Consider the following 26630-nt stretch of genomic DNA (forward strand, 5'->3'; position numbering starts at 1 on the left):
TGGAATTGGCAGCACCATATTGTACAATAATGGTATATCTAGCGCTTGGGAAGAGGGCAAGTAATTTCTCCCCAAATGAGAGTGACTCTTTTTTAACCGAGACTAGAAATCAAATTATGCCTATGACAAGAACAGACTACCAAACTAGTATAAAAACAGAACACTGTCATTTTACATCCTTCTTGTCCACTCCTTACGTAATAAAATCAAAATATTTGGACAACTCCCCTTTACAAGTTACAAGAGGAAAAAGAAAAGAAAAGAAAAAAGAAACAAGAAACAAGGACACTTTTTTTCCAAGAGAGCTTCTATACGATATACCATTTGTAATTTTTTGTACCCTTTTTCGCTTGTCAAATGGTGTATGAGATGCTGTCCTTTTCATGATAATTATCTGAAATGCTTAAATTGATTTTTCATCCTTTAATGATGATATGTTTTAAATAATACTTCTACGAAGTTAGCAAAGATTTTATATTCTGTTACACTTCAATTAAGGAGCTGTCAATATATAAGGCAATTTGGTTCAGTTCTAACTTCTAAGCATATATATGTAAGCAGGATATATGATACAATGTAGATTTGATTATTTGACGTCCACATGATGTTGGAATATTCATGCATGTCTGTCAGGATTCTTGAAGGACTGGTTTAGTTTATAATTGAACAAAACTAGCATATATCTTAAAATAATAGAAAGATACATAGAGTTTTCAGATCTGAGGTTAGGTACTATATTGACTTAACATCTCGCCATAGTTGCGAGCAATTTATTATAGGTTTAAGCCACAAAACAAATTTTCTAGGAGTATATGCATGTTAAATTAATCAGTACACTGGGATCTTTCTAGACAAAGTCCTAAAGGCATCTTTTTATTTAATTTTTTTAAAATATTGTGGTTGGTGTGCATGCCTGCCATATGCGAAACCTTGCAAACCACATGATAAAGAATCAATATTGGAATCTATACCTTTTTTTCTTTTTTCAATTATAATAACAATCACAAAGCGAAAATAGATCAGCTCTAACAGCTCATACTACATATTTTCTAGGACATTTGCAATCAACTCCGTAACAGTTTTACTCTTATTTTTTAGTTTCTACTCCTTTAGCATGGCTAATGTTTCTGTCAATAATTCAATTTTATGAAGATTATGACTTCGATCGGAGTAATAAGCTATGCACATATCATTGCCCCTTATCTTCTTTTGTAGGGTTGAGTAGAAGATTAGCAGCCCACAGAGATTTGTTTGTAAATGCACACAACTTTAATTTCTTGTCCTAGTTCCCAGCTGTCTCTATGTGACTAGCAGCCTTTAACTTTTTCCATTCACTACAGTCTCTTTTATTCTATCTTCTGCATTAATCATCTCTAGGTATAGTATTTCGTTTACGTTGTTTATTATTCATCTTCAGTTCATAATTTGATTAGATGACGAGGAGAGTAGTATTACAAATATAAAATTACAAAAAATATATAGCATATCTCATGGCGGCCAATTAATATATAGTAGCAGATAAAACGTGCCAGCATATCCTGTCTCTTTCAAAAAATACGACTTTTTTTCCTTCATGTTCAACTTCCTTTGTTAAGTAAGAAAGATTCTTTGGCCAACTGGCTTCAATGGTGACCTCCTCATTCCCCTTATATAATGCTTTTCTTTCAATTAAACATTTGCAAAAACCCCATTTTCCCCTTTAGTTTCTCCAACACAATTGAGATTCAATTCTATAGACAAAGAAATGGGTCGTCTAAATTTTCTTATGGCAGTAGTGTTGTCAATATATTCCGTTGGTGTAGTGTTGATGCCCAACTTGGCTTCTGCACAACTGAAAACCAATTATTACGCCAATACCTGTCCTAATGTTGAATCCATTGTTAGAAATGTGGTTAACCAGAAATTCCGACAAACATTTGTCACAATCCCTGCTGTTCTCCGTCTCTTCTTTCATGATTGCTTTGTTGAGGTATATATTAAATTTCAATATAAATAAATTAAAGGACCTTAAGTTTCAATTTCTAGTTGGCTAAATAATGTGTTTTTCTTTCTATCTGAAACAGGGTTGTGATGCTTCAGTGATAGTATCATCTACACCAGGGAACACAGCTGAGAAGGATCATCCAGATAATCTATCATTGGCAGGAGATGGATTTGATACTGTGATCAAAGCCAAAGCCGCCATTGATTCAAACTCACGTTGTAAAAATAAAGTCTCTTGTGCAGATATTCTCGCCTTAGCCACCAGAGACGTTATTCAGCTGGTGTGTATGCACAATTACCTATAGTTATTTTTTAAATAACCTCATAGTATAAAACTTACGTACTAACTCATTTTATTTTGTAAAACGCTTGTAGTCGGGGGGACCATCGTACCCAGTTGAATTAGGTAGGCTAGATGGGTTCACATCAAAAGCTTCGAACGTGGAAGGAAAGCTGCCAAAACCAACATTTAATTTGAATCAACTCAATTCCATGTTTGCTTCTCATGGTCTAAATCAGAATGACATGATCGCCCTTTCTGGTACGTAACTCTGCTATATATAACTTCCCCGATATTAATATTAACTGCGCACCGTATATACTTAATTGTTTGACTTAGTAATTAATCTAAGCTACTTTGAAACTTCTGGCCTTGTTGCTTTTTAGCATGTGTCATTGACATCAGACTTAATCATTTCTGAACTGATTAGGTTCATTATTCTTCAGCCAGCTCAGTAGATAAAAAGAAGGAAAAGTTCCTATTATGAGAATCTTACATACTTTATCTGATGTTTGCTCTTGTTGACCTCATGGTTATACATTTTGCAGCGGCCCATTCTGTAGGGTTTTCACACTGTAACAAGTTCTCCAACCGGATTTACAACTTCAGCCCTAAAAATCCAATAGACCCAACACTCAACAAGCAATATGCAGCTCAATTACAAGGGATGTGTCCAAGGAATGTTGACCCAAGGATAGCGATTAACATGGATCCCAAAACTCCCAGGACGTTTGACAATGCCTACTTCAAAAATTTACAGCAAGGTATGGGACTATTCACATCAGATCAAGTGCTTTACACGGACGGGCGGTCCAAGGGAACTGTCGACATTTGGGCTAGTAACTCAAAAGCATTCCAAAACGCATTCGTCACTGCAATGACAAAGCTGGGCCGTGTTGGTGTGAAAACTGGGAGGAATGGAAATATTCGTTTCGACTGCGGCAGATTTAATTGAGAGCGAAAAAAAATATATATTCTTTTTGTCGTTTGGTGAACGGCTAATTAAGTTAATTCCTCTTTTTTATTTTCCTTTCGCAAGGCAGAGAGGCTTGAATAAAGGGAACGAGGATTGAACCTTACACCGTAAGATGTAAAATAACAGTTCTATCACGGAATTACTATTCAATCCTCGAAATGATAAGTTGTTCAAATAAATGGGGATTAAGTTTCCTTTATCTTTGCGGAAGGGGGTGTTTTTGTATTCTTGGAATGTGTAACTGTTGAATAAAATTAATTGTGTGAAATCCATTGTTGAATTTCAAAACTGTTATGAAGGGAGTTTAATTGGTTATTCATTTTAGGCTTATGCAGTTATACTTTGGCCCTCAGAAAGTGAGATTATTTTATACAAATATGCGTTGTTACGCCATTTCAGTAACTTGTTTTGGTCTAGCTATAGATTGAACAGGTCTAATTTGATGCTTTTGCACATTATTAAGAGATCACTATAACTTTGTCTCGGTCTAGGTTGAATGAGTCGATTTTAGTTGCTTCTCGTTAGAGAATTAATGGGTTATTAAAAACTAAAAATATGTCATAGATCATTATTATTCATTTTTTAGCAAGTTTGAGCATCACTCATAAAGGGCTCTACAGTCAGAGAAGAAATGTCTAATTAAATTAAATTTGTGACCTTTTCAAGAGCAGGGTAAAAGCGCATAGTTCATCAGTTAATGTGTATCTTTTTGTTCCCATGCTATGCAGTGATGTGATATCGTTGATAGACAATCATACCTGGACAAACTTATTAGACTTTTTCAACATAATAATCTAAACACACGCAAGTGCACACTACCTTGCAAAGACTTCTAACAAGAGTTCAAATTAACTAGTTGGCTTTGGAATTGTATACAAAATAGTTCCAGATTCCATATACATCGCAATCATATATTATCATCTTATAGCACAGCATAGGTTCATGCCCAAGGAAATGGAGGTTCTCAAATTAGAAGGTCATTCTAATAAGTATCAGCATATACCAGTATTTTAAATTAGCAGAATCTCTGATTATGAATGAAGAGGACTTGAATCTTAGAGAAATATGCCTCTTTGTAGAAAAGAACAGGACATTGGACTTCTTACTTAGTATATTTCAAATCTGACCTCCAGTGGTGGAACCAAGATTTTTATTAAGGGAAGTCAAAATATAAAGAAATAAACTCACCAAGAAGTCAATGGGTGTCATTATATAGTATATATACATATTTTTTTAAACTATATGGATAAGATCTCACTCCAGTGGTGGAACCAAGATTTTTATTAAGGGAAGTCAAAATATAAAGAAATAAACTCACCAAGAAGTCAATGGGTGTCATTATATATATATATATATATATATATATATATATATATATATATTTTAAAAAAAATTACCAAGTTAAACAGTGTAATTTTCCGACGAAGGGTGTACCCCTTGGGTGCATGTGGCTCCGCCACCGGACATAGTAGTAAATGCTCGCATTTTCATTTTTTTCATAGGTATCCTGCTGGACACCTTTTTAATGAATGTCTCTCAATTATTCAAAGCCTTTTCCTTCTTTCCTCCTTTTGAATAGAGATATGTCACTGAATTAACATCATGGAATGTGAAACTCCCGATAAGGCATAATTCATTTAATGATATTCCAAGAACATTAATGAGCCTGCTTTTTCAATCAAATTCAGGATTTAAACTTAATGGATTTAACTTTTATGCTCTCATTACTGGACCCAATGTATGGGTTAAGAATTTAATATTTATCGATATAAACAGCGAATGTTCATGCTGTTAAGGTGAACTGGTTGATTATACATACCTTGCATCCGCCCCATCCTGGCTTCCACATAGCAGCTCCACCAATATTTAGCTTCAGAGTTTGAGTCTTGGCCTCACTATATCCTTGATAATCACTTGCCTTTTTCTCCTCCTAATACCCAGGATTATATCCACCAGCTTGCATTTCTCTCGCTATTCAACTCTGAACTCCTATCGGGTTCTTAGTGAGGTTGGTGCAATAATGCTCTTGGAAAGCTTCCAATAACAAGAAGAAATGGAGAAATGAAAGACATGAGACATCAACCACAGAACTTGAAAGAGTGATGACAGACCTAACTTTGACTTCCTGCTTCAGAAAGTTCACAGAAAATATGTTGCAGTTATTTCATATCCGAGAGAGCAACTGTAAAACTAAGTAATTTAAGTATGTCACCCTAGATAAAAATCAGTTGACTTATTGGTTTTAGTTTATATAAATAATGGTTCTGCTATAAGCGCATATATTTAATTGCTTACATGAGCTTTTAAAAATATTCCACTGTCAGAATATTTCCTTTACACAGAGAGAAAGACAGATGCTTTAAAATCAAAGTACAAGAGCAATATCATTTGTTCATTTTTCATATTTCATCATCTTTTGCTACTTTACTCAACCCAACTGTTCATCTCATCAACCTGAAGCTTGGACCATGTACCTTCAATTATTGTAAATCGTGCAGCTAGTGGAGTTCCCAGAAGTGCAACATCAGAGGAGCAAGAGTTATCAGGTTGGTTTATGTTCAACCACTATAAAAAGAACTGTAACAGACAACTGGAAATGCCTATGGACTTCTACCTGCTAAAGGACTTGGTCCTGTTTTCAGTTTTCACTCAGCAAACTGCATTTCAGCAGTAAGAGGTTACATACAGCAAGGAACCATTTCCTTAACTTACATATTGTCAACATCACATAAGCTGTCTTAGTTGATGGGAACAGCAGATTAATAGCTCAGTAGAGTCTGCTCGACTCTTTCCTTAACTCTTCCCCTGTAGTTTCCTTTTTCAAAGACTTCCCATATTCTTCAGAATCATAAATGTCATGGTAGACAGTTGAGTTTCTTGTTGATCCATCTTGAACAACAAATATCCATATTGGAAACAAAAAGAGAAAAGGTATATGTACTGTTCTTTGAATAAAAGGTACCATAACATTTACTGTGAAAACAATACAGTATATGAGTGATGCAATTTTTTCTTCTTTGTTTGTTAATTATTCTTCTTGCTGTTTTCTATATTATTCTTCTGTGGAGAAGGGGCAAGGATAAGGATAATTGAGTCCCTAGATCCTCAAAAAATAATCTTTATTAACAACAATGTCAATGACATGAACAGCTATAGATAATAATTGACAAAGCCCACTTAACTCTATTTGTAATGGCTACAATCTTACAGGTGTTGATATCTTGCTACTTCACTAGGTAACAACTCTCAATTCAGAAATAATCAGCTCTGAGGTATATATACAACCTAACAACCATGATCAAAAAATGTCCGTAGCTTTAAACCATGCAGATGCTTTACTACTGCTTGTATAACTTGTGTCAGCATTACTGTTAGATCTGCTAATAGAATCACAACATGAGTCATCACTTTATGGACTTCTCAAAGTCACAGTGACACCCAAATCAATGCCCTAATCAATCATAGACTTTCAAACGAACGCACTGAAACCTTCTCAAGCTGTGTTGGCCAATCCTCCCCTAGCATCCTAGGATTCGACTCCATTGCCGTGCGAAAATCTAACATTGAAACAGAAAAGAGATCACTTGGTTTTTGGTTATATCTTATTGTCCTTGTCTTTTTTGAAACTGAAACAGCTTGGTGAAGGATGTGCTTGTGTTGTGACTTTGAGCCTGCTAAGTCCAAACAAGGCTTAATTAATCGCTTCAAGAATACATCGAGCCCATTGTTCAACACATTTACACAGTCAGTTGACATCTTCAAGCCTTCTGTCTCCAACTTTTGTTCCAACCTTTTCATTAGCAAGCTGGCATCGGGCAACTCACCACTGCTGTAACAGGTTCCCATATCAGGTAAAGGAGCTGACCCATGATATAATACTTTCCTTGTTCCCTTAGCATTCAGAGAGATGCCAAGGGGAGCTGTTACAGGACTTCTACTATGAATACCGGGGCTTCCAGTAGCCTGCTCAACCTCTTCTCCCTCTTCCACGGAGTTGCCTTCAACTGGAGGCTTACTACCCAAGGACAGAAGCTCAGTAGCACTTTGTTGTTCCAGTACTTTTGGTGGAAAATCTTCACAAGCCGCAGAATGGGTCTTCCCATGAGGACCCAGAGGACTTGGCCGGTCCCTAAATCTGCGATCACGAAGGTTGGGAGTTCTTCCTTTTCTAGGAGACTGCGGAAATACATCCCTGCACAGTGACTGAAAACTTCCTCTTTGACAAACATTCGACACTTTTGAATTAAAGGAAGCCTCCATTGTGACATCTTTTGGCGGAGGCATCTTAGCAGTACAAGCATTTCTTATAATTCCTCGGACAAGCGCATTATGAAGGCAGATATTCTCTCTCCCCAATAAAACAACACAAAACTTATCAAACTCTGATTTGCTCATCTTTAGGCTTAAGTATCTGCTTAACATAGAATAATATTTCTCTGCCTTCTGCTGACCAACTTTCCTTTCAATCCGAAGTTTCAGCTCATAAGTGTCAACTCGGGGGCATTGCCGATCTCCCGGCATTTTGACTCCCGAATTCATTATAACCATCGAACAGATACACTCAAATAATGAGAAATATCATATGAAATCATAAAATTAAAAGCAACTCTACCCAATTTCCCAGTAACAAAGCTAATTTAGCAGGCAAGCTCCACGGTATTTGCTCAATATATCCGGTAATTAGATTCTGCAAGAAAATTCAAAAATTAAGAACCAAGCACAATACCTTAAGAATCTATAACCTTGATAATTGCACAAATCACAAATTAGGCAGCAAGAAAGAACAGAGAGATATCCTAAAATTGACATTCAATTATGCAAGAAACAGTAAGAAAAAATAAATAACAATGCTAAGACACAAAATTTACTACATCCCAAGTGAAATTAACAACTTCAATACCCATAAGCGTAATCGCGATCAGAAAAAACATGAACCCAACAATATCTCAATGACATCGAAATAGGTAAAATTAAAGAAAAAGAAAAACTGACCTGAGCTAATGAAGTAGAGAATTTTAGGAAACAAGAGTTGAATTTTGGGAATCGGAAGAGCAAGATCAGTAGGTGATCGAGCTTCGACGAAGAAAAGGGCAGAAAAGAAAAGAGGGAAAAAATTTAGGGCTTTAGAAGGCTGTCTTTTCCGAAGCTTCTGACGTGAGTCAATGACACGTGCGTTTTTACAGGTGTGTCGTAGTGAGTGGTGAGAGAGGGGGAGTGGGGGATCGGTTGCTTAAGGTACTGTTTGGAAGTTCCAATCATAGTTAAGTAACTTAAAGATTCTAGCACACCCAATATGTGAGTTTGACAAGTACGGTCCGAAGGAAAAGTCAGTTGGTCGGTTCTTACATCCAAAGTCCAAACAACACACACTCCGTTTCCTATGTAGAAAGTAGTATTGTGACAAATTCCCAAGTGGCTTACCTATCATTGTGTGAAGTCAGCAAGCTTTGCTCACTCCATAATTGGTTCACCTAATCTGCTTTAACACTTAAGTCAAACTAATACTACTACTATTTTTTGGTTCTTTTTATGGAAACAAAGATAAATAGTTGTAAGGATTTGAGCCAATTAGTTGTGAAGCATGCCATGCGCTGTGATGGATTGAGGTCACGCGGTGCAGTAATCAAAGTTTTATTTTAGTTGGTTATAAGGTACTTATATCGGTCAAATTTATTTGATGCACTTTAACTAAGCATGAAATTTTAAAAAATATATTTGAACCATATAGTGTGAAGCAAGTCAAAAATATTTTTATAACCTATAAATTTAAACTAGAAATTATAAAGTTATACTCCCTCTGTTTCAATTTATGTGAATCTATTTTCTTTTTAGTTCATGTCAAAAAAGAATAACACTTTACGTATTTGGAAACAATTTACTGTTACGCAATGCTTTATAGCCGTACAAAATATGTGTGTCTTATTTTACACTATAATTGCAAAAGTCTTCTTTTTTTCTTAAATTCCGTATCCAGATAAATAAGTTCACATAAACTGAAACGAGCGTATTATATTTAAATATAGAAAACGTATTATTCGATTTGCAATAAATTAAAAGGGAAAGTACATCATATAAATTGGGATAAAAACAGCGATTTGTAAACAATCACATATATGTACAAAATGTGAATATATGTTTATTATAATTGCCTAGTTCATGAGTGGTATTATATGTTTAGTGCTTAGACTCATAATTTTTTAAAATTCGTCACTACCATCTAAAACTTATTTCTTTAGGTTTTCAATATCTTTCGTGCGCATGTTTGCAAATACGAATAGTTTAGAATGTTACACAATCGCTGAACTCAGCATTGATCTTCATTATTTTTTGCTCCAGCATCGCCCAAAGTTACAGGACCGGATATTACGTTAGAACGAAACAAAGAAGATCAGTATGGTCCAACTTTTTGTGTAACATCCTAGGAAAATCTTATCTCAACAAAAGTACGTAAGGTATGCTGAATATTTAAGGAAATAAGTCTCAATACTCCAGGGCCACATTTTAATATCACGTGCGTTTAGGATACCGGATACTACCATTAACGGATTAGACCATTATATAGATTATACTTTGTATTTTTTGAGTCTTTACTTGCCACCAGAGTTTGGTGTTTAAGGAGAATGTCTTTCTTTCTAACAGTTTGGATGGTTGTTATTACTTTAAATACAACTCGTTTTGATTGTTATTTGAATTTTGTTATATCGTATTGTTAAATTTGTTATTATGTAATGATGAAAAGATTTCTTTTTATGTAACGACAAATTTAATATGATCACATCGTTATCTTATTTTTTTCTCCTCTTGCCCTTGCTATAATTCCATTTTACTCTTTATCCTACCTTTCTTAATAATTACTTTACCCCATAATCAGAGGCGAATCCAGGATTCCAAGAAGATGGATGCATTATTACAAAGAGTTGGATCTATAATTTATATTTGACGGATTCAACCTTTAGATTCTTACCATAAATTCATTATAGGTTAAAATTAAATTTTTTTTCTTACTTATTATAGTGATTATTAACAATTATATCTATACTCCATATAAAAAATGCTAAGATTATTGAAACATGCTACATCATCCACTGCTATTAGTTTTAATTATATAAAATTTTGCGATGATAAAGGGAGATCAAGGATTTCAATGTATTAAATTTGGGAATTTTGAATGAATAAACCAAAAAAAAAATTAAGAGGCGACACTGGACATGCTTACAAACTGAGAATTGAACTTTGTGCACCCAATTATTATTGAACCATAGGACTCTTTGAACTTGGGTGACCACATGTATATATTTAAGCAATTTTAAAGAAATATAATACTATTATACATCGTACAAAGAGACGAGCATGGGTTCACGTGCCCCATGATCCAACACATAGATACGCCCCTGCCCACAATCTACTTTTTCTTTGTATTATAAGTTTACTCTTCAAATTATTGGTATGTGACATTATCGTATGAGCTAAAAATTATCATAATTATATGTGGTCCAAGTCAACATTAAGGAAGCCTTCGAAGGCTGCCACGCGTCATCGATTTGGTTTCAACAGAGGATAAAGGCGAGGTCGAGATGACCTAACAGAGGACGAAGGTGAGGTCGAGTTGACTCAACAGAGGATAAGGACGAGGACGAGTACTCCCTTTGGCAGAGCAGTAACGAGTAGTTTTAGAAATACGACCTTACAGAGAATATTCTAGGGAATACTCCCATCTGTACTATTATGGGTTTTTGGCCCAATTGCCATTATAAAGAGAAACAGAGAGGATTGTAGAGGGCATTGGATACTCATTGAATAAAAAATAATACATTGACATTCCCTGAAGATTCTTGCTTTATCATTGACATACAAAATATACCTTTTCTTTAGGTCTTTATCTATCCTTTCTCCCACGATCCAAGGAGAATCCGAATATTCTAAGGCTTATCATCATCCATATTTGTCTAACACAATATCACAGAATCGCACCCTTTTCGAGTGATTCATATGCATTTAGTTACATAAATACCATTCACTATTATTTATTATTATTTGATGCTACCTTCTTTGTTCTTGGGTCATTGAATATTACTTTATTGTCACTATTTATTGATACTCAAATAGTACTCGTAACATCTTGCTATAAAATATGTTAATCAGTCTTTTGAATATTACATTGGCTAAGATTAACTCTATTTTATTAGAAAATTTAATTGTTTAAACCTAGATCTAAATTTTAGGTAAAACAGTTTGGCGCCGTCTATGGGGATTTCCTCAGCCAATCTTTTAGTTTCCATTAGATCTACAACTCACGTGACTTGTTAATCTAACAAACCACAAAGTTTATCTCTCATCTCTGTGTGTACAAAAAGTTTTCATGGCAGGTAACCAAGGAAACGGAATGAGGGTAACAGATAATGTTCCCCTTAACCTCATGAACGCCATCAACAAAGGCTATGACACCCAGGGCGAGGAAGTGACGCCCACGACCTCTCCCAGATGAGAGAGATCTCCTGCCCCTTTCTGCAGCACAACAAAACTAAATGAGAAAGGAGCCTCCATGTCCACGAGAGAAGGGGCGCCACCTGCTATGAAAAAGCTCCCCGAAGCATAGGTAACTGATACTCTAGTTGGCGTACTCAGTAAACAAGCTCCATGTACGACCACAGAAACCACAAGAATCCATGCAGCACAATGCGGGAACGAACAAGACGACAAACCAGGCCCTCCGACTCCAGGTAAAAATGCTATTACTGACAATGCAGGAGACAACGTCCTCGCCACCGCGCTGAAATGAATGAAGGAAACGAAAAATGAGAACAAGGCACTCAAAGTCCAAATAAAAGAGCACCAGGAACAGCTAGACAAAATACCAGGTGCTCCCAAGCTATTACGAAAAAGAGACGTGGGCAGGTTTGTAGAACAGTCGTACAACGAGGAAGCGGCTCCACATGCCATACCAAAGACCTTCGAGTTGCCCCCATATCTCAGAATCTACGATGGAATGACCGACCCCGAAGATCATGTGACTCACTACGTTACCGCTGAAAGACAATGACCTCACCAAAGAGTAGGTGTCCTCTATCTTGCTGAAATGTTTTGGCGAAACCCCCACTGGAGGGGCGTTGACATGGTATTTACAGTTACCAACTTGTTCCATAGAAACATTCGAAGAGATGGCCCACAAGTTCGTGACGACACATGCCAGGGCCAAGAAAGTTGAAACAAGAGTAAACGACATCTTCGCCATCAAGCAATCTCCAAGAGAGGGACTAAGCGACTTCCTCGCTCGATTCAACAGGGTGAGGATGACCTTACCAAATGTTTCCGAAGGGATAGTCGTGCCAGCCTTTTAGAATAGGTTGAGCAGAGAGGGTTTGAGGGCGACCGGAAAGCTACTGAGTCAGTTGATGAAGTATTCATCGGCCACTTGGGATGAAATCCATAACGCCTACTATGCCGAGGTTAGAGCAGACGACGACGACCTCAATGGACCAACTCGACGACTCACCTCGATACAATCCGAACCTAGGAAAGAACATAGGGATAATATGAGTAGAGACCACCTAGTATTTCGGCCAAGCAAGGAACAACATCAACCCTATGTCAGGACACCCTTCCCCTCCTTCCGTTATGAAGATGGTCCGTCTAGGCCGAGATCAGGCCCTCACAGGAACTATCGAGGTATGCCCCCTTTGTTATCTGCTCATAATATTTTCATAGCACATGTGGCCTACGCTCTCGAGAAGCTCAGAACAAAAGTCAAATGGCCACCAAAGATGAGGTCGGACCCAAATCTGATGCCCTCTGCGAGTTCCACCAAGAACGTGGATACAAAACAGAAGATTGCATCGCACTGAGACTAGAGGTGGCGAACTTGCTGCAACCAGGGTACCTCAAAGAACTACTCAGCGACAAAGGCAAGAATACCTTAGCAAGGGGTCGAGAATGCCCAAGCCCACCAAAGCCCCTTCACCAGCTCATACCATCAATATGATTATTGGTGGCAGCGACGACGCCTCTATCAATGACATCAAATTTACCGCCACCCACAAAATCAAAAAATCGATCACCCACGAATGGTATGACAGACTCGAAGAGAGTATCATATTCGACGAGTCAGATACCGACGATTGAATTTCCCTAATAATGATGCACTTATTATTACTTTACGAATTTTAGATACTAATGTTAAGAAAATTATGGTAGATGACAAAAGTCGAGCGTGCATCATCCATCCCCGAGTCCTCGCACATATGAGATTCGAGGATAAGATAGTGCCATATTGTATTACACTAATCAGTTTTAACGATGCAGTTGAACTGACTTTAGGAGAAATCACACTCCTCATTCTCGCTGGCGAAGTAACTCGAGAGACAAAATTCCATATCATGGACTAGGACACCGCATAGAAAGCCATCGTGGGAGAACCATGGATACAGCCCATGTTTCACGACCCAAATCCACGTGACCGGTATCCGGCATACTACCCGACCCGAGTGAACCAACCCATATGTCAAGACCAAGTATAATTGCGGAAGCCAATTTAAAATTTTGTATATTTTCAAATCAAGTCACAGCATATTTTTCATTTCCAAAATCATACATGAAACCTTTTATAAAAAATGATATAATCAAATTAAATGATTATTCCTTTATGCATGACGTCCACAATCCTATTTTTACAATCCCACAACTATCTATGGAGCCTCTATACCAAAGAATAGAACCAACACATAGAGTAATTCTAACAAAATAAAATAAGAAATAACACGATAGCTACCACGAAATAAAAGTGGTACTTCATAATACCTCGGAAAGAGAGTCATCCTAGCTCTAACTGCATGTCACGTATCATATATCATCCTAAAACATGTAAAGTAAGCAGGACCCTAGAGGGGGGCCCTAAGAGCTGAGTACACCACGACGATACTCAATAAGTGTCATAGACTCTCTCTAACTTAAGTTCTTGGGACAAACTTTATAAAAATAATGCATCAATATTTGATGTAAAATGATAAGAAATTTTATCAATTCATGATCCTTGTCATTTTAAATGAAAGGCAAGTAAAACATAACCCACAATATATACTTTTAAAACATTTATATCAACCCAAGATTTTGGATAAAATCATTCCAAGTTATCGAAATCACTTTCGGCTCATTAGGCCTAAACATAAGAAAATCATCCTTACATTTCACTAGGAGTACTATACCATCACAGACATAAGAAGGTCAACTAGGTTTTGTACCTAGCGGCAAGTATCATATACCTAACTTGCTCAGGTTGTCTCATCGTAGTATCGTACGAATCGACTCAGCCATGCTAATAATAATACAAAATAGTACTCTCTCGAGGGAGAGCACTCTGTTGTAGTCTATACCACAAAGTGGCCATCTATGCCTACACCGGCACGTGTAGTTTCATGACAACGAACACAATATATCAAAGTCAATCTCGGTGAACACAAGTAACTCCCAAAATATTTATTACTTCAAAAATAGATTCATAGCATAGTAGCTTCAAATGATCTATTTTTATCAACTCATAGCATTTATAGAAAATCTAAATCATTTGAACAAAAATTAAATAAACAACCTTTTAGATGCTACAATCTTTAGCAATTTAACATCAATCTTTAAAAGATACCACAAGTGCTATTCTGTTCGTCAATTTCCCAAAAGAAGTACTTTTCATGAAAACTTATCTTTAGCACTCAAATATGTATACTCTTGTCAATACGTAAGTTTTAATAAAAACTTATAACATTTACCTTGAGTGTCATTTTGCCAGCAAGATTTAAATAAAATTTTATAAAATGGCATGACACTACTTATGCAACATAATATTCTAGTACATTGAGGCATCCGTACTTGTTTGTCCCCACAAGCACGAAAGCACATTCGCAAGCAACTTAAGTATTAACTTGAAACATACTTTTAGAGAAAGTCCCTCAAGAAGAGTAAGTTTTAATTAACTTACCTCGCTTTCGCTTTATTAACATTCACAAGCCTTCAATCCTCCTTCATTCCAATGTTGATTAAAAATGCTCAACATCACCAACAAGCCGATATCTACAATTATATATCCTAATTACATCAAAGTATGACCTAAGATATTGATCAATATTCATATATGGCTCAAAAGTTGGCTACAAGCCTCCAACAACTTAAATCGCCAAATAGATTTACAAGCTAGACCATTCAACTTCATTCTTATATTTTAATACCCATTCGAAATCATTACTGATACTATATCGATTGTCCAATGCCACCAAGTTACTATTCATAATCTTTCATAATCAACACTTGAAAAATTACAAATCGGGTGATTACTTAGTTGATCACTTCCAACTTTTGCTAACAAATAACTCCATAGGTTCATTGTATTCATCAGTTTCATCGCCAAGATTAATACTCATCTTCTCTCTTATATTCTCAAAAGTACTATTCATGCCATGAACTAAAGTTTTATAATCCAATCTTTCAACCATTAAAACTTGTAACAAATGCTTCAAATACTTCTAAATACTCATAATAAACGAGTTTGAAGCATTGAAATTGCCTCTAGTAGCTCAATCTTGAAAAATCACAACTTTGGTGATTTTAGTGTTCTTGAGGATTTGATGATGAAATCTAGCATTTGGATGCAAGAATGATGTTAGAACCCATGTATATTGAGTAAGAATCAACCCAAAACATCACTAACAACTTACCTTGGTTGATTTGACTTGATTTGAGCTTAAAGTTGCCCCTTCACCTCAAGAACCCTAACCCCCAATACTCAAAAATACTCTCATCCCCCCACTTTGTATTTATAGGCCCAGATTTCTGGGTTTCGGACGCGGCCTCGGATGCTTCGCATCCCCAGTTCACTCTTCTTCGAAGCTCGGATGCGGACCTAGATGCTATGGCAGCACTTCACTGCTAGCCATTCTTTCGGACGCGGTCCCGGATGCTTCGCATCCGCAGACTCCTCAGCCAGCCTTTGGTAATTTGGTCACAACTTCTTGTAGGAATGTCCAAATGACAAACGGTTTGAAGAGTTAGAAACTAGACTCGAAGAGCTTTCATTTGATAGATTTTACATCACATAACGCTCTCTCTCTCTCTCTCTCTCTCTCTCTCTCTCTCTCTATATATATATATATATATATATATATATATATATATATATATATATATATATATATATATATATATATATATATATGCTCGTCCAAAGTTTGGTCTTGTGCGTACTCATTTGGAACTTTAGTCTATCATGTAATTTCCAACTTGACTTGGACTTAGGGCTCTCCTTAGACCCCACATCACTTATAATATGCCTCGTACACTTATTATCATATCTAATTGATATCCATTATATTAATAGTCCTCGTCTGCACACAAAATAATATAATTAGCGCACTTCAACTTTCTTAATAGCGCTGAAGTACTTCAAAATTTTCGGGGTGCTACACCATGAGAGCCATCCCCTCCAGCTTATACCAAGTGATCAAATTCCAACACCTTGGGGAATATTTAGCATACGAGGGGAACAACGTACGTCCCGAGAGTGCTACCGAATCGCCACGGACAACATGACAACTCAATAAAAGAAAGAAAAGGAAAAAGAAGCATAGCAATCATCAGGGTCGACATCGCCGTAGGTAGGGGTGGGCGTCGGTCGGTTAGTATGAAAGTACGGTTCAGTTTATCGGTTTTCGGTTTTGTAATATTAATAACCAAACCAAACTAAAGTATTTACGGTTCGATACGGTTTTTTCAAGGTTCGGCTCGGTTATTTCCAGTTTAGTTTTTCGGTTATTAATGGTGCAAGATTTTTATGTGTTGACTCACATAGACCTCCGAGCTGAATAAAGACCAAAAACATGAGCATAACCATTAAACTTAGCAGATCGAACAACACTAAAAAGAGCATCTTCTGCTACTGGAGAAGTTCAAAAGCATGGTATTGCAGAAGGGTCACCACGGCCCAAATGAATGATTGGCTTCCTCTCATTCTCTTCTTTAAGATTTTCCATTATTATTTCAAGAACTGATCGAATTGAAAGCAATGATTTTTCCTTTAAATCTCCATTGTTGAAACCAAAACTTTACTTTTTTGGTTTAACCGAAAACCGAACACCAAAACCGTTAAGCGCACCGAATACCAAATTTAATAATTTATAAATCGCACCCCGACCGAATAACCGGTTAAACCGATATGAAAAAACTAAAATTTACGGTTCGACCGGTATTATGCCTACCCCTAGCCGGAGGGCGAAGCCAAGGAAGGCATTATGGACCCCTAGATGGTCGAAGCCGCTAAATCAACCATAGAAGACCTCAACCCCATTCAACCAATGTAATTATGGTCAAAAAGAAAAATGGGAAATGGAGGATGTGCGTGGACTTCACAGACCTAAACAAAGCATTCCCAAAAGATTCATTCACACTGCCTCACATCGACCAACTCACACCTACTCAGGCTACAACCAAATACTCATGGAGGAAGAAGACCAAGATAAAACTACGTTTATTACCTATAGGGAAACGTATTGTTATAGGGTCATTCTATTTGGGTTGAAGAACGCAGGGGCTACCTATCAAAGGTTGGTCACAAGAATGTTCAAAGATCAACTCGGAAAAACCATAGAGGTGTATATCGACGACATGTTAGTCAAGTTCGAGAAGGCAGAGGACCATATCGACCACCTAAAAGAAGCCTTCAATATATTAAGAAAGTGTGGAATGAAACTGAATCCCAAAAAATGTGCGTTTGGCGTAGCCTCAGGATTATTTTTGGGCTTCTTGGTATCGCAGCGAGCGATTGAGGTCAACCCAGATCAAATTAAGGCTATCAACGGGATACCATAACAATTAACCACTGAGAAGAAAGTCCAAAGACTGACCGGTCGAATTGCCGCCCTATCCAGGTTCATCTCGCGGTTGTCCGATAGATGTCATAGTTTTTATAGCGTACTAAAAAAAGACAACGACCTCGAGTGGACGCCCGAGTGTGTAAAAGCACTGCGAGAACTGAAGGTGTACTTGTCATCTACACACTTGCTCTCAAAGCCTGAGCCTGGAGAGCGCCTCCTCATTTACCTCGCCATCTCGGAAAAGGCGGTAAGTAAGATCTTGATTCGTGAAGACAAAAGTACATAATCTCCAATTTATTATATCAGTAAAACACTTGTTGACGCTGAGACAAGGTACCCTAACCTAGAGAAACTACCTTGGCCCTGGTTGTAGCTTCACGAAAGCTTTGACCCTATTTTCAGTGTCACCCTATCTCGATCGTCACCACTTTTCCTTTAAGAAGCATATTACACAAATCCGAGCTGTCGGGGAGGCTGGCCAAATGGTCCATCGAGTTAAGTGAGCATGACATCACTTATCAGCCTCGTACAACGATAAAGTCAAAAGTACTCACAGACTTCGTCGTAGACTTTAGCACAAAAGTAATGCATGAGGCTGAAAAGGAAACCATTCAAGCTTCTCTTCAGATACATGACCTTTGGGCCCTGCACACCGATGGCGCATCTAATGCATGTGGGTCCGGGCTAGGACTCATACTAAATGTTCCCACCGGTGAGGTAATTCATCAATCCATAAGATAGCCAGATATGACTAACAACAAGGCCGAGTATGAGGTCATCATTGAAGAATTAACTCTAGTACTCGAGTACAGAGCGAAGCGATTAAAGCTTCATTGTGATTCTCAGCTCGTAGTCAACCAGGTTACTAGGACTTTCCAAATCAAAGAGTAGAGGTTGCAGAAGTATCAAACCGAGATCTGCAGATTGTTACCCCATTTCGACGAGTGCCAGATTAACCAAATTCCATGAAATCAGAACATCGAAGCAGACAGTCTCGCCAAGTTAGCCGTCGTTACCAAAAGTATAACTCCTGGGGATAAGAGTATAGTTCATCTCCTCAGCTCAGCATTAGACCAAATCGAGGTAAGATCTGTAAATTTAACTTGGGACTGGTGCAATTGTATTATTACTTATTTGTAGGATGACATTCTCCCAAATGACAAAAAGGAAGCTAAAAAGCTAAGAATGCAAGATGCTAGATACAACCTTCTTCACAACAACTTATACAAAAGAGCGTACGGCGTCCCCTTGGCAAAATGCTTACTCCCAAACCAAAACCAATGCGCTCTCGAGGAAGTCCACGAAGGTCATTGTGGCGCTCATTTCGGTGATCGAGTTCTCGTCAGGTGCCTCATACAGGTCGGGTATTATTGGCCTACTATGAAGAAAGACGCCTCAGAATTCGTGAAGAAGTGCGAGTTATGTCATAAGTATGCCCCAATAATCCGCCAAGTAGGCGAACATCTCTATTCGGTCACCTCTCCATGGCCATTTATTAAGTGGGGAATGGACATTGTGGGTCCACTTCCGCCGGGACGAGGTAATGTAAGATTTCTTTTAGTTTTAACTAACTATTTCTCTAAGTGGGTGGAAGCAGGGGCATTCTCCTAAGTTCGTGAGCAAGAGGTAATAATTTTCATATAGAAAAACATTATCTACCGATTCAGCCTACCTAAAGAAATAAGTTGTGACAATGGGCCCTAGATCACGGGAAGAAGAACCACCGAGTTCTTCAAAAAATGGCATATTAAAAGGATACTTTCAACTCCTTACCACCCAGCTGGCAACGGACAAGAAGAATCCTCCAATAAGTCAATACTAAACATTATGAAGAAGAAACTCAAAGAGGCAAAGGGGACTGTGGCTAGAAATACTGCCAGAAGTATTATGGGCGGATAAAACTACCCCGAAGACGAGCACATGAGAGACACCTTACTCCCTAGTCTACGGAACAGAAGTAGTTATACTAGTCAAAGTCGGAGAACCTAGCCTGAGGTACTCCCTTGAAAGCGGCACTAACAATGACGAGAATAAGAGACAAGATCTCAACGAGGTCGAAGAGCGACGAGACATGGCATACATAAGGATGGTCGGTCAGAAACAACAAGCAAAACACTACCACAACAAAAAGGCAAAGGTTCGATTGCTCAATATCGGGGACTACGTACTCAAAGCCAAAACCCAAGCAAACAGGGATCCACAAGAAGGCAAGTTGGGAACTAACTGGACGGACCGTACAAATTATAGGCAAAGCATACAAGGGCTCATTCCAATTAGACCCTATGGAAGGGAAGCTCCTACCAAACAATTGGAATATCAACCATCTCAAGTACTTCAACTTTTGAAAAATAAGCAATGCCCCGTAAGTTGCACTTTTTTTCCTCACTTGAGTTTTGTCCCAATAGGGTTTTCTTAAGGAGGTTTTTAATGAGGTGAAGAGCGGGACACTACACGTTGGAATGCATGAGAGGACTTATTTTTTCATTGCCCAACTCCTCAAGAATCCCCAAGTCGAACAGTGAAGGGACTAGATATACTGGGACTGGCTAGGACGCCAGCCAACACCCAAAACTTGTAATTTTCTCCAAAATTTGCCTAAGGGCGAAAACGATCTAATTGAAACAATAATGTTGAAATAATAAAGACGCACGTCCGTCAAAACTACTCTCCAAAATGGTACATTCGACCAGCTCGAACAACACCTATCGGCCCCTGGCCTCGACTTAACTTAAAGGCACGTTCGACCAACTCGAACAATATTTATCGGCCCCTGGCCTCGACTTAAATTAAAGGTAGGTTTGACCAGCTCGAACGACACCTATCGGCCCTCATCCACGACTAACCTTAAAGGTGTGTTCAATCAGATTGAAAAACACCTATCGATCATTGGCCACATCTCAACTAAGAGACATACTCCACTACTTTGAATAAGGGACGATACGGCCCACGACTATTCGGCCTAAAGGCTACGACAACCTAGAGGATAACAACAAAAGGAATATAGAAGCAAAATATGCAAATACAGAAATAAAAAGCAAAAAAATGTGCGTGTAAAGAAAATGTCCACTTTGATATTAAGATCAAGAGTTTTTACATGAGCGCTCGAAGACGCCAACAAATATATACAAGAAGTTAAACAAAAACTAGTGGCCATCACCATTCCAGCCTCTGACGCCCTCTCCATCCTCACCTTGACTGTAAGCGAAGTCATACCAAGCACTATCTGCAAGCCGGTCTACACCCTTCATGGCAGGATGATAGTCACAAGCAAACCGAGCCTCACGAGCTTTAACTCGAGCCTCCTTGAGGACCGTCTCAGAAATAGAGCCCACCTTATTTAAATCGCAGATCACGTCCAGCCGGGCTTCAGTTTGGATCCACTCCTCGTACTGCTCACGAGGAATATTAGGATGCTCAGAAACATTGAACACAGAGGGCCTCACAAACAGTTGGGAATTCTCGTCCTCAAGAGTCGCAACTCGATCATGCAACTCGGAGTTCTCCTTACCCAACTTCCCAACTCTCTCCTCGAGCTTGAACTCCTTAGCTTCGACCGTAGATAGAATATTTCACCACTTGGAATGGAGAGCCCTATTCGCCAACTCCAAAACTTCCATCTCCTTTCAAGCCTCCGATCGAGAGGACTCTGCCTCCATGCGCATCTGCTGCTTCTCAGCAACTTCCCCTCTTAGAGCATCGATCTCGAGTTGGCATCCATCCAACTGGCTTTGCAGTTGAACCAGGTGATTCTAAAGGTCACTGCATTGGGCCTCCACGCCCTTATTCAACTCGAGCTCCTCATATTTTCTCCTCAACGCTCCCTCGAGAACGCTGAATCTCTCTACGATCACCCTTAGCTCCTCACCTTTGTTCTTCATTTTTTTTCTCAAGGCCGACACGCTGCCCTCCTCACGAAGCCGCCTCCGAAGGTCCCTGTACTTCCCACGGTACTCCTCATACTTACCTTTCAACTTCAAATATATGTCTTTGCCTTTTCTCCCTCCAAGGACTCTCAATTTCCAGAATAATAGATTGCAAATCAAAGGAAGGCAAAAGTTAAAGTTTGGAAACAAGTTAAGACGAAGAAAAAAGAATGAAATATAACCATACTTACCCTGAGAGCGTGGCCTGCAATGTTCTTCCACACAGTACTATCGACCAACTTCTTGAGAGTCTCACACTTAGCCTCGGAGCTAAGAGGACCGAGAACGGGAACCACCTCTGCGGTATTCCTCAGCAAATTACGATACATTGGAATCCTGATGGTCCTTGAACCCCCCTCCCCCTCCATCCTCACCTCGATTTGAATGAGCCCTTCATCAATCATCCTAGGATCGTCAGGGTCCATGTCGAAACATGACTCATCTCCCTCGTCAATAATGTCCTTTCATTTGTCCTTGTCGGCCTAGAAGATGAGGCCTCTTCTTTCCCTGCGGACACGAAGCTGTATTAAGCGTCCTCCCCACAACCATCTCCTCATCGGGGCGCAAAGGCACACCCTCATCAGCCTCTTCCAATTGTGGGGCATTGGAGGTCACCCCAACATCATCTCCAATGTATATTGTCACCGTCTCCCGAAGCATGAATTCACCTTCTACTAAATCGACGACCAAAGGAACTCCCCCTCCTACGTCCACAACCTCATTTTTGCGGGGCCTCAGGTCCCCATCACGGGGAGAGACTTTGTCATCTTCGTCAATGAGTGAAAACGAGGGAGGAGTGGGCACAACATCTAAGATGGAGGCAGAGGCGGAAGGTGTAGCAGCCAAAACGGGGGCGGAGGCAGACGCATAACGGTCCTTCTCCTTCTAAACGTGGGCACGGGTGCCCTGTTCCTTTTTGTACCCCCCTGACTGAACCTAAAAGAAAGAGAGTAAGATTTGAGTACAACGACATAAGTCGGTTGATCCACTCCGAATCCACACTCAACAATGAGTGAAAGAGGTCATTGGAAGAATAGTACCCAACTATGAGTCGGGGTCGATTTCCTCAGGGAGCTAAGAATGGGTGTTAGAGTGTACACTTGGTGCGTGTAGAAGAAATAACTTAAATACATTTTCAAACAAGTTGGTTTTGCAAATTACTTCTATAAACTATACTATCAATGATTAACTAGAGAAATGAAACTAGAAATTGATTAATTATTTTTGGCTGTTTTCAAATAGGCAAAAGGCCTAGGGATGTAACATTCACCTAGGTGTTCGTCTAGTGGGTTAGTTACGTTAACACTTGTTTTAGTGATCGGGGTGTATTATAGCTCTCAACTCTAAATTACCTACTCAATACCTCTTGATCATAGAGTGATTTTGCCCAATTTGGCTTTCTCAAGCCCAATTGGGTATCAAACCAAATAGTTGATATGCGCTCAAGTTGAGTTTTCCCTAACTTTAGTTTAAACCCTTTAATTATGCTAATCAAAAGCTTAACTAGCCTAATTTCTTATTAGCCAAGTTTTACTAGACTAAGTCTCTCTTTCTCAAGTAAAGACCACGTCAAAAAGGCATGAATCAAGGTTTGCAACCATTAATTCTTAAATTAAAGTATGAACAAGGCTAAATAACCAATACCCAATCCTAAAAAAGCATTGATTAATTACCCATAAGATTTACACACTAGGTTTGGGTCACAACTCTAGTAAATGTCTAGCTACTCATAGTAGAAATTGAAGAAAATAAAGAAGAAACACTAATTAAAGCCATAATATAAAATTAAAATGATAAACTATAGTGTTTTTAACCCAAATTGGTCACAAATTACCCAAAGTGGTAAACTACAATGGCTACAGCTCAAAAAACTACCAAACTTTACCTAAAAAGGTGATTTTCGTCTATTTATAGTGGCCCAAAATTCGCTGACAAAAATTACTTTCGGGAGGTTCTGCGGCCGCACAATTCCATGTGCGGTCTGCATTTTGCTCGAGTCTGCAGGTTGAGTGATTCTATAGCCGCACAAATTGACCTGTGGCCACACAATTCCATTTGTGGTTGATCTCGTCCAAGTTCACACCTCAATTCAAGGTTATGAAATAGTCGATTTCAATAGTAATACCCAATAATGAGTTAGGGTCGAATTCCATAGGGAGTTATACGTGGGATTTAGGAGTATATATTGCAGTGTATGAGTATGAACTATATCAAATTACACTTCCACAAATTGATGCATGTTCTATGTCTATTCCAATTTAAGATTGCAAGATTAAGTAATGAAACTAAGAAATTATTTTTGTTGTTTTTCAAATGATAAAAAGACCTAGGGCTATGACCTTCACCTAGATGTTTGCCTAATGAGTTGTAAACTTTAAAGCTTGTTTTATTGGCCGGGGTGTATTATAGCCATCAACACTTGAGTACCCACTCAATACCTCTCGGTCAGAGAGTGACTTTGCCCAATTTGGCTTTCTCAAGTCCAAATGGGTGTAGAACAAAATGGTTGATAACAAGCTCAAGTATCTCTAGTCCCAATTAAAGGGTTGAATCTATTGATAGTAAGTCCCGACTTTCTCAAGTAGAGATCAAGTCAAATATGCATGAACTAATATTTGCAACCATTAATTCTACAATTAAAAGCAAGAATAAGGCTAAATAATAAACACCCAACCATAAACAAGCCATAATTCAAACACCCATTAAGTTTACACTCTAGTGTTGGGTCACAACCCTAGTGAAAATCTAGCTACTCATGCTTAAGACAGAAGAAATAGAAGAAGAAGAAATAATAATTAAACCCATATTGATAATTAGAATAAAGAAATCTATGTTCAAAAAGCTCAAAATGGCAAAAACTACTAAAGAGAGTAAAGAAAAACGACTATTGTATCTGCTGATGTCAAAACTTGACCTAAAAAAGTGAAACTCTTTTATTTATACAGAGCAGGAATTTTCGGACAAAAATGCCCTTTCGGAGGTTCTGCGGCCGCACAATTCCATGTGCGGTCCGCACTTTTGCTTCAAACTGATAGGATTGGAATCTTGCGGCCACACAATTCTGAACCGCGGCCGCATCTCTCTCTTTTTGCTGTCTGCACATTTCTGAGTGCGGCTGCGCATAGCTCTTCTGCGGTCCGCACAAATGCAACTGTGGCCGCATAGCTGATCTTCTGCGGCCGCACAATAATTGTGAGGTCCGCACTTCCATTGAACTTGATATGCATATTCTCTGAACTTCCGGTCTTGCCTTGCTTCTGCGGCTGCACATCTCATGTGCGGACCGCACTTCTCACAGATCTCTGACAAGTTCTTCTGCACAATTTGCGGCCGCAGATGATAATCTGTGCTCCGCACTTTAGAGCTTCTGTGCCTGTTTTTGTCCTTGGTTCAGATTACTCCTTTTGAGTTGAATTTCATCTTTTGAGCTCATTTTCCACCATTCCTGCAATTAAGCATATTTCATCAGTTTTGGGAACACAATTAAACGCTTTTGGACTAAAACGAAAGCAAAAGGTGCCAATAAGTAGTTAAAATCCCCACTCATCACCCCCCCAAACTTAAGCTTTTGCTTGTCCTCAAGCAAATAAGGTATTTTCTACCTCCACAAGTTCAAAGCTACTCCAGCTAATCAATCACACATCAATTTGGGACCAACAATTACCCACACACTTATGAATTATTAACAAGGCAATGGGTTGAACTTTTAAGCACAAATAGTTCTAATATGACACTTGAGCATCAAGAGCTGACTTAATTCATCAAGGAAGCTCTCTTTTTCATGCAGGTCATTGTGGATCCCAAACTCCTTCTCTTCTACTCTCCGTTTTCTTATCTCACTTAAGAATGTAGCACTCAATTCAAAGATTTGTGAAAGGTTCGCTCATCTCTCTCAAAAGAATGTCACAAGTACGTCTTTAAGTACCATAGGCTTGCGCCTCATGTAAATCACCACTAATGTAAGCTCGCACGACTTGAAATCACGTAGGGCCTTTTCGGAATGCAATGAAGGAATTTGGACTAAGGTTGGATGTGCTATGATAGAACAGGTTCATCTTTCCTTAAGCACTCCATTTTCTCTTATCGGCTCATGCTTTGCCAACTTTTTGAGGCATTTTCTTTTCCATAGGGGGATTGGAGAGACTTAGCTTCACTCCTTCTTGGTTATGATATTCATTTTCTCCTTCTTTGTTTTCTACATGCCTTGCATCATTACTATTCTTTGAAACCCTTTCAACTCTTCTACTTATTCACTTTCTTTTTGCATTTTTCTTTTTGTTCATATTTCCTTTTCTTGCCTTTTCTTCTCTTCATTTCTTTTCTCTTTTTGTGCCTTGATACCTTTTTCAAACTCCTTGTCTCTCCCCCAAACTTACATTTTCAGCCAATTTTTTCACAAGAGTGTTAAGGAAAGCTCGGGTGCCAAGAGAGGGTCACGACAGAACTGGTAAATGCTTGTAACATGGTGATCAAATGAGAGGGTTTTAGGCTCAAATGGGTTGACTAGAGATAAAAATATTGGTGGGCCATGGAAAATTTTAAGCGGGTCAAGGAGAGCCTACAATCACTTCTCAAGCCAAGCAAAACTTAAAATTTCGACTTGAAACAAATATATCTCA

The 26630-nt window shown here is 38.5% G+C and overlaps 2 protein-coding genes across 2 annotated transcripts; one reads left to right on the forward strand and one right to left on the reverse strand.

Annotated features, from left to right (window-relative positions):
• Nucleotides 1-1646: 1646 nt before the first annotated feature.
• LOC107759554 (peroxidase 51) lies at nucleotides 1647-3507 on the forward strand. Its single transcript, XM_016577518.2, has 4 exons — nucleotides 1647-1969; nucleotides 2064-2264; nucleotides 2359-2524; nucleotides 2812-3507. The coding sequence occupies exons 1-4, from the start codon at nucleotides 1745-1747 to the stop codon at nucleotides 3216-3218; spliced, it is 999 nt and encodes a 332-aa protein (XP_016433004.1). The 5' UTR covers nucleotides 1647-1744; the 3' UTR covers nucleotides 3219-3507.
• Nucleotides 3508-6341: 2834 nt separating this feature from the next.
• On the reverse strand, nucleotides 6342-8371 carry LOC107759553 (uncharacterized). Its single transcript, XM_016577517.2, has 2 exons — nucleotides 8232-8371; nucleotides 6342-7926 (listed from the first exon to the last, which is right to left on the reverse strand). The coding sequence occupies exon 2, from the start codon at nucleotides 7785-7787 to the stop codon at nucleotides 6699-6701; it is 1089 nt and encodes a 362-aa protein (XP_016433003.1). The 5' UTR covers nucleotides 7788-7926; nucleotides 8232-8371; the 3' UTR covers nucleotides 6342-6698.
• Between the last annotated feature and the right edge of the window lie 18259 nt (nucleotides 8372-26630).

This window comes from Nicotiana tabacum, chromosome 17 (assembly GCF_000715075.1).
Source record: "Nicotiana tabacum cultivar K326 chromosome 17, ASM71507v2, whole genome shotgun sequence".
Lineage (NCBI taxonomy): Eukaryota > Viridiplantae > Streptophyta > Magnoliopsida > Solanales > Solanaceae > Nicotiana > Nicotiana tabacum.

Bases quoted from the DNA above. Each gene is read 5' to 3' on its own strand.
- LOC107759553 (XM_016577517.2), bottom strand. From the start codon at position 7,787: ATGGTTATAATGAATTCGGGAGTCAAAATGCCGGGAGATCGGCAATGC.
- LOC107759554 (XM_016577518.2), top strand. From the start codon at position 1,745: ATGGGTCGTCTAAATTTTCTTATGGCAGTAGTGTTGTCAATATATTCC. The intron at 1,970-2,063 runs GTATATATTAAA...TATCTGAAACAG, and splicing joins TTCATGATTGCTTTGTTGAG to GGTTGTGATGCTTCAGTGAT. The intron at 2,265-2,358 runs GTGTGTATGCAC...AAACGCTTGTAG, and splicing joins CCAGAGACGTTATTCAGCTG to TCGGGGGGACCATCGTACCC.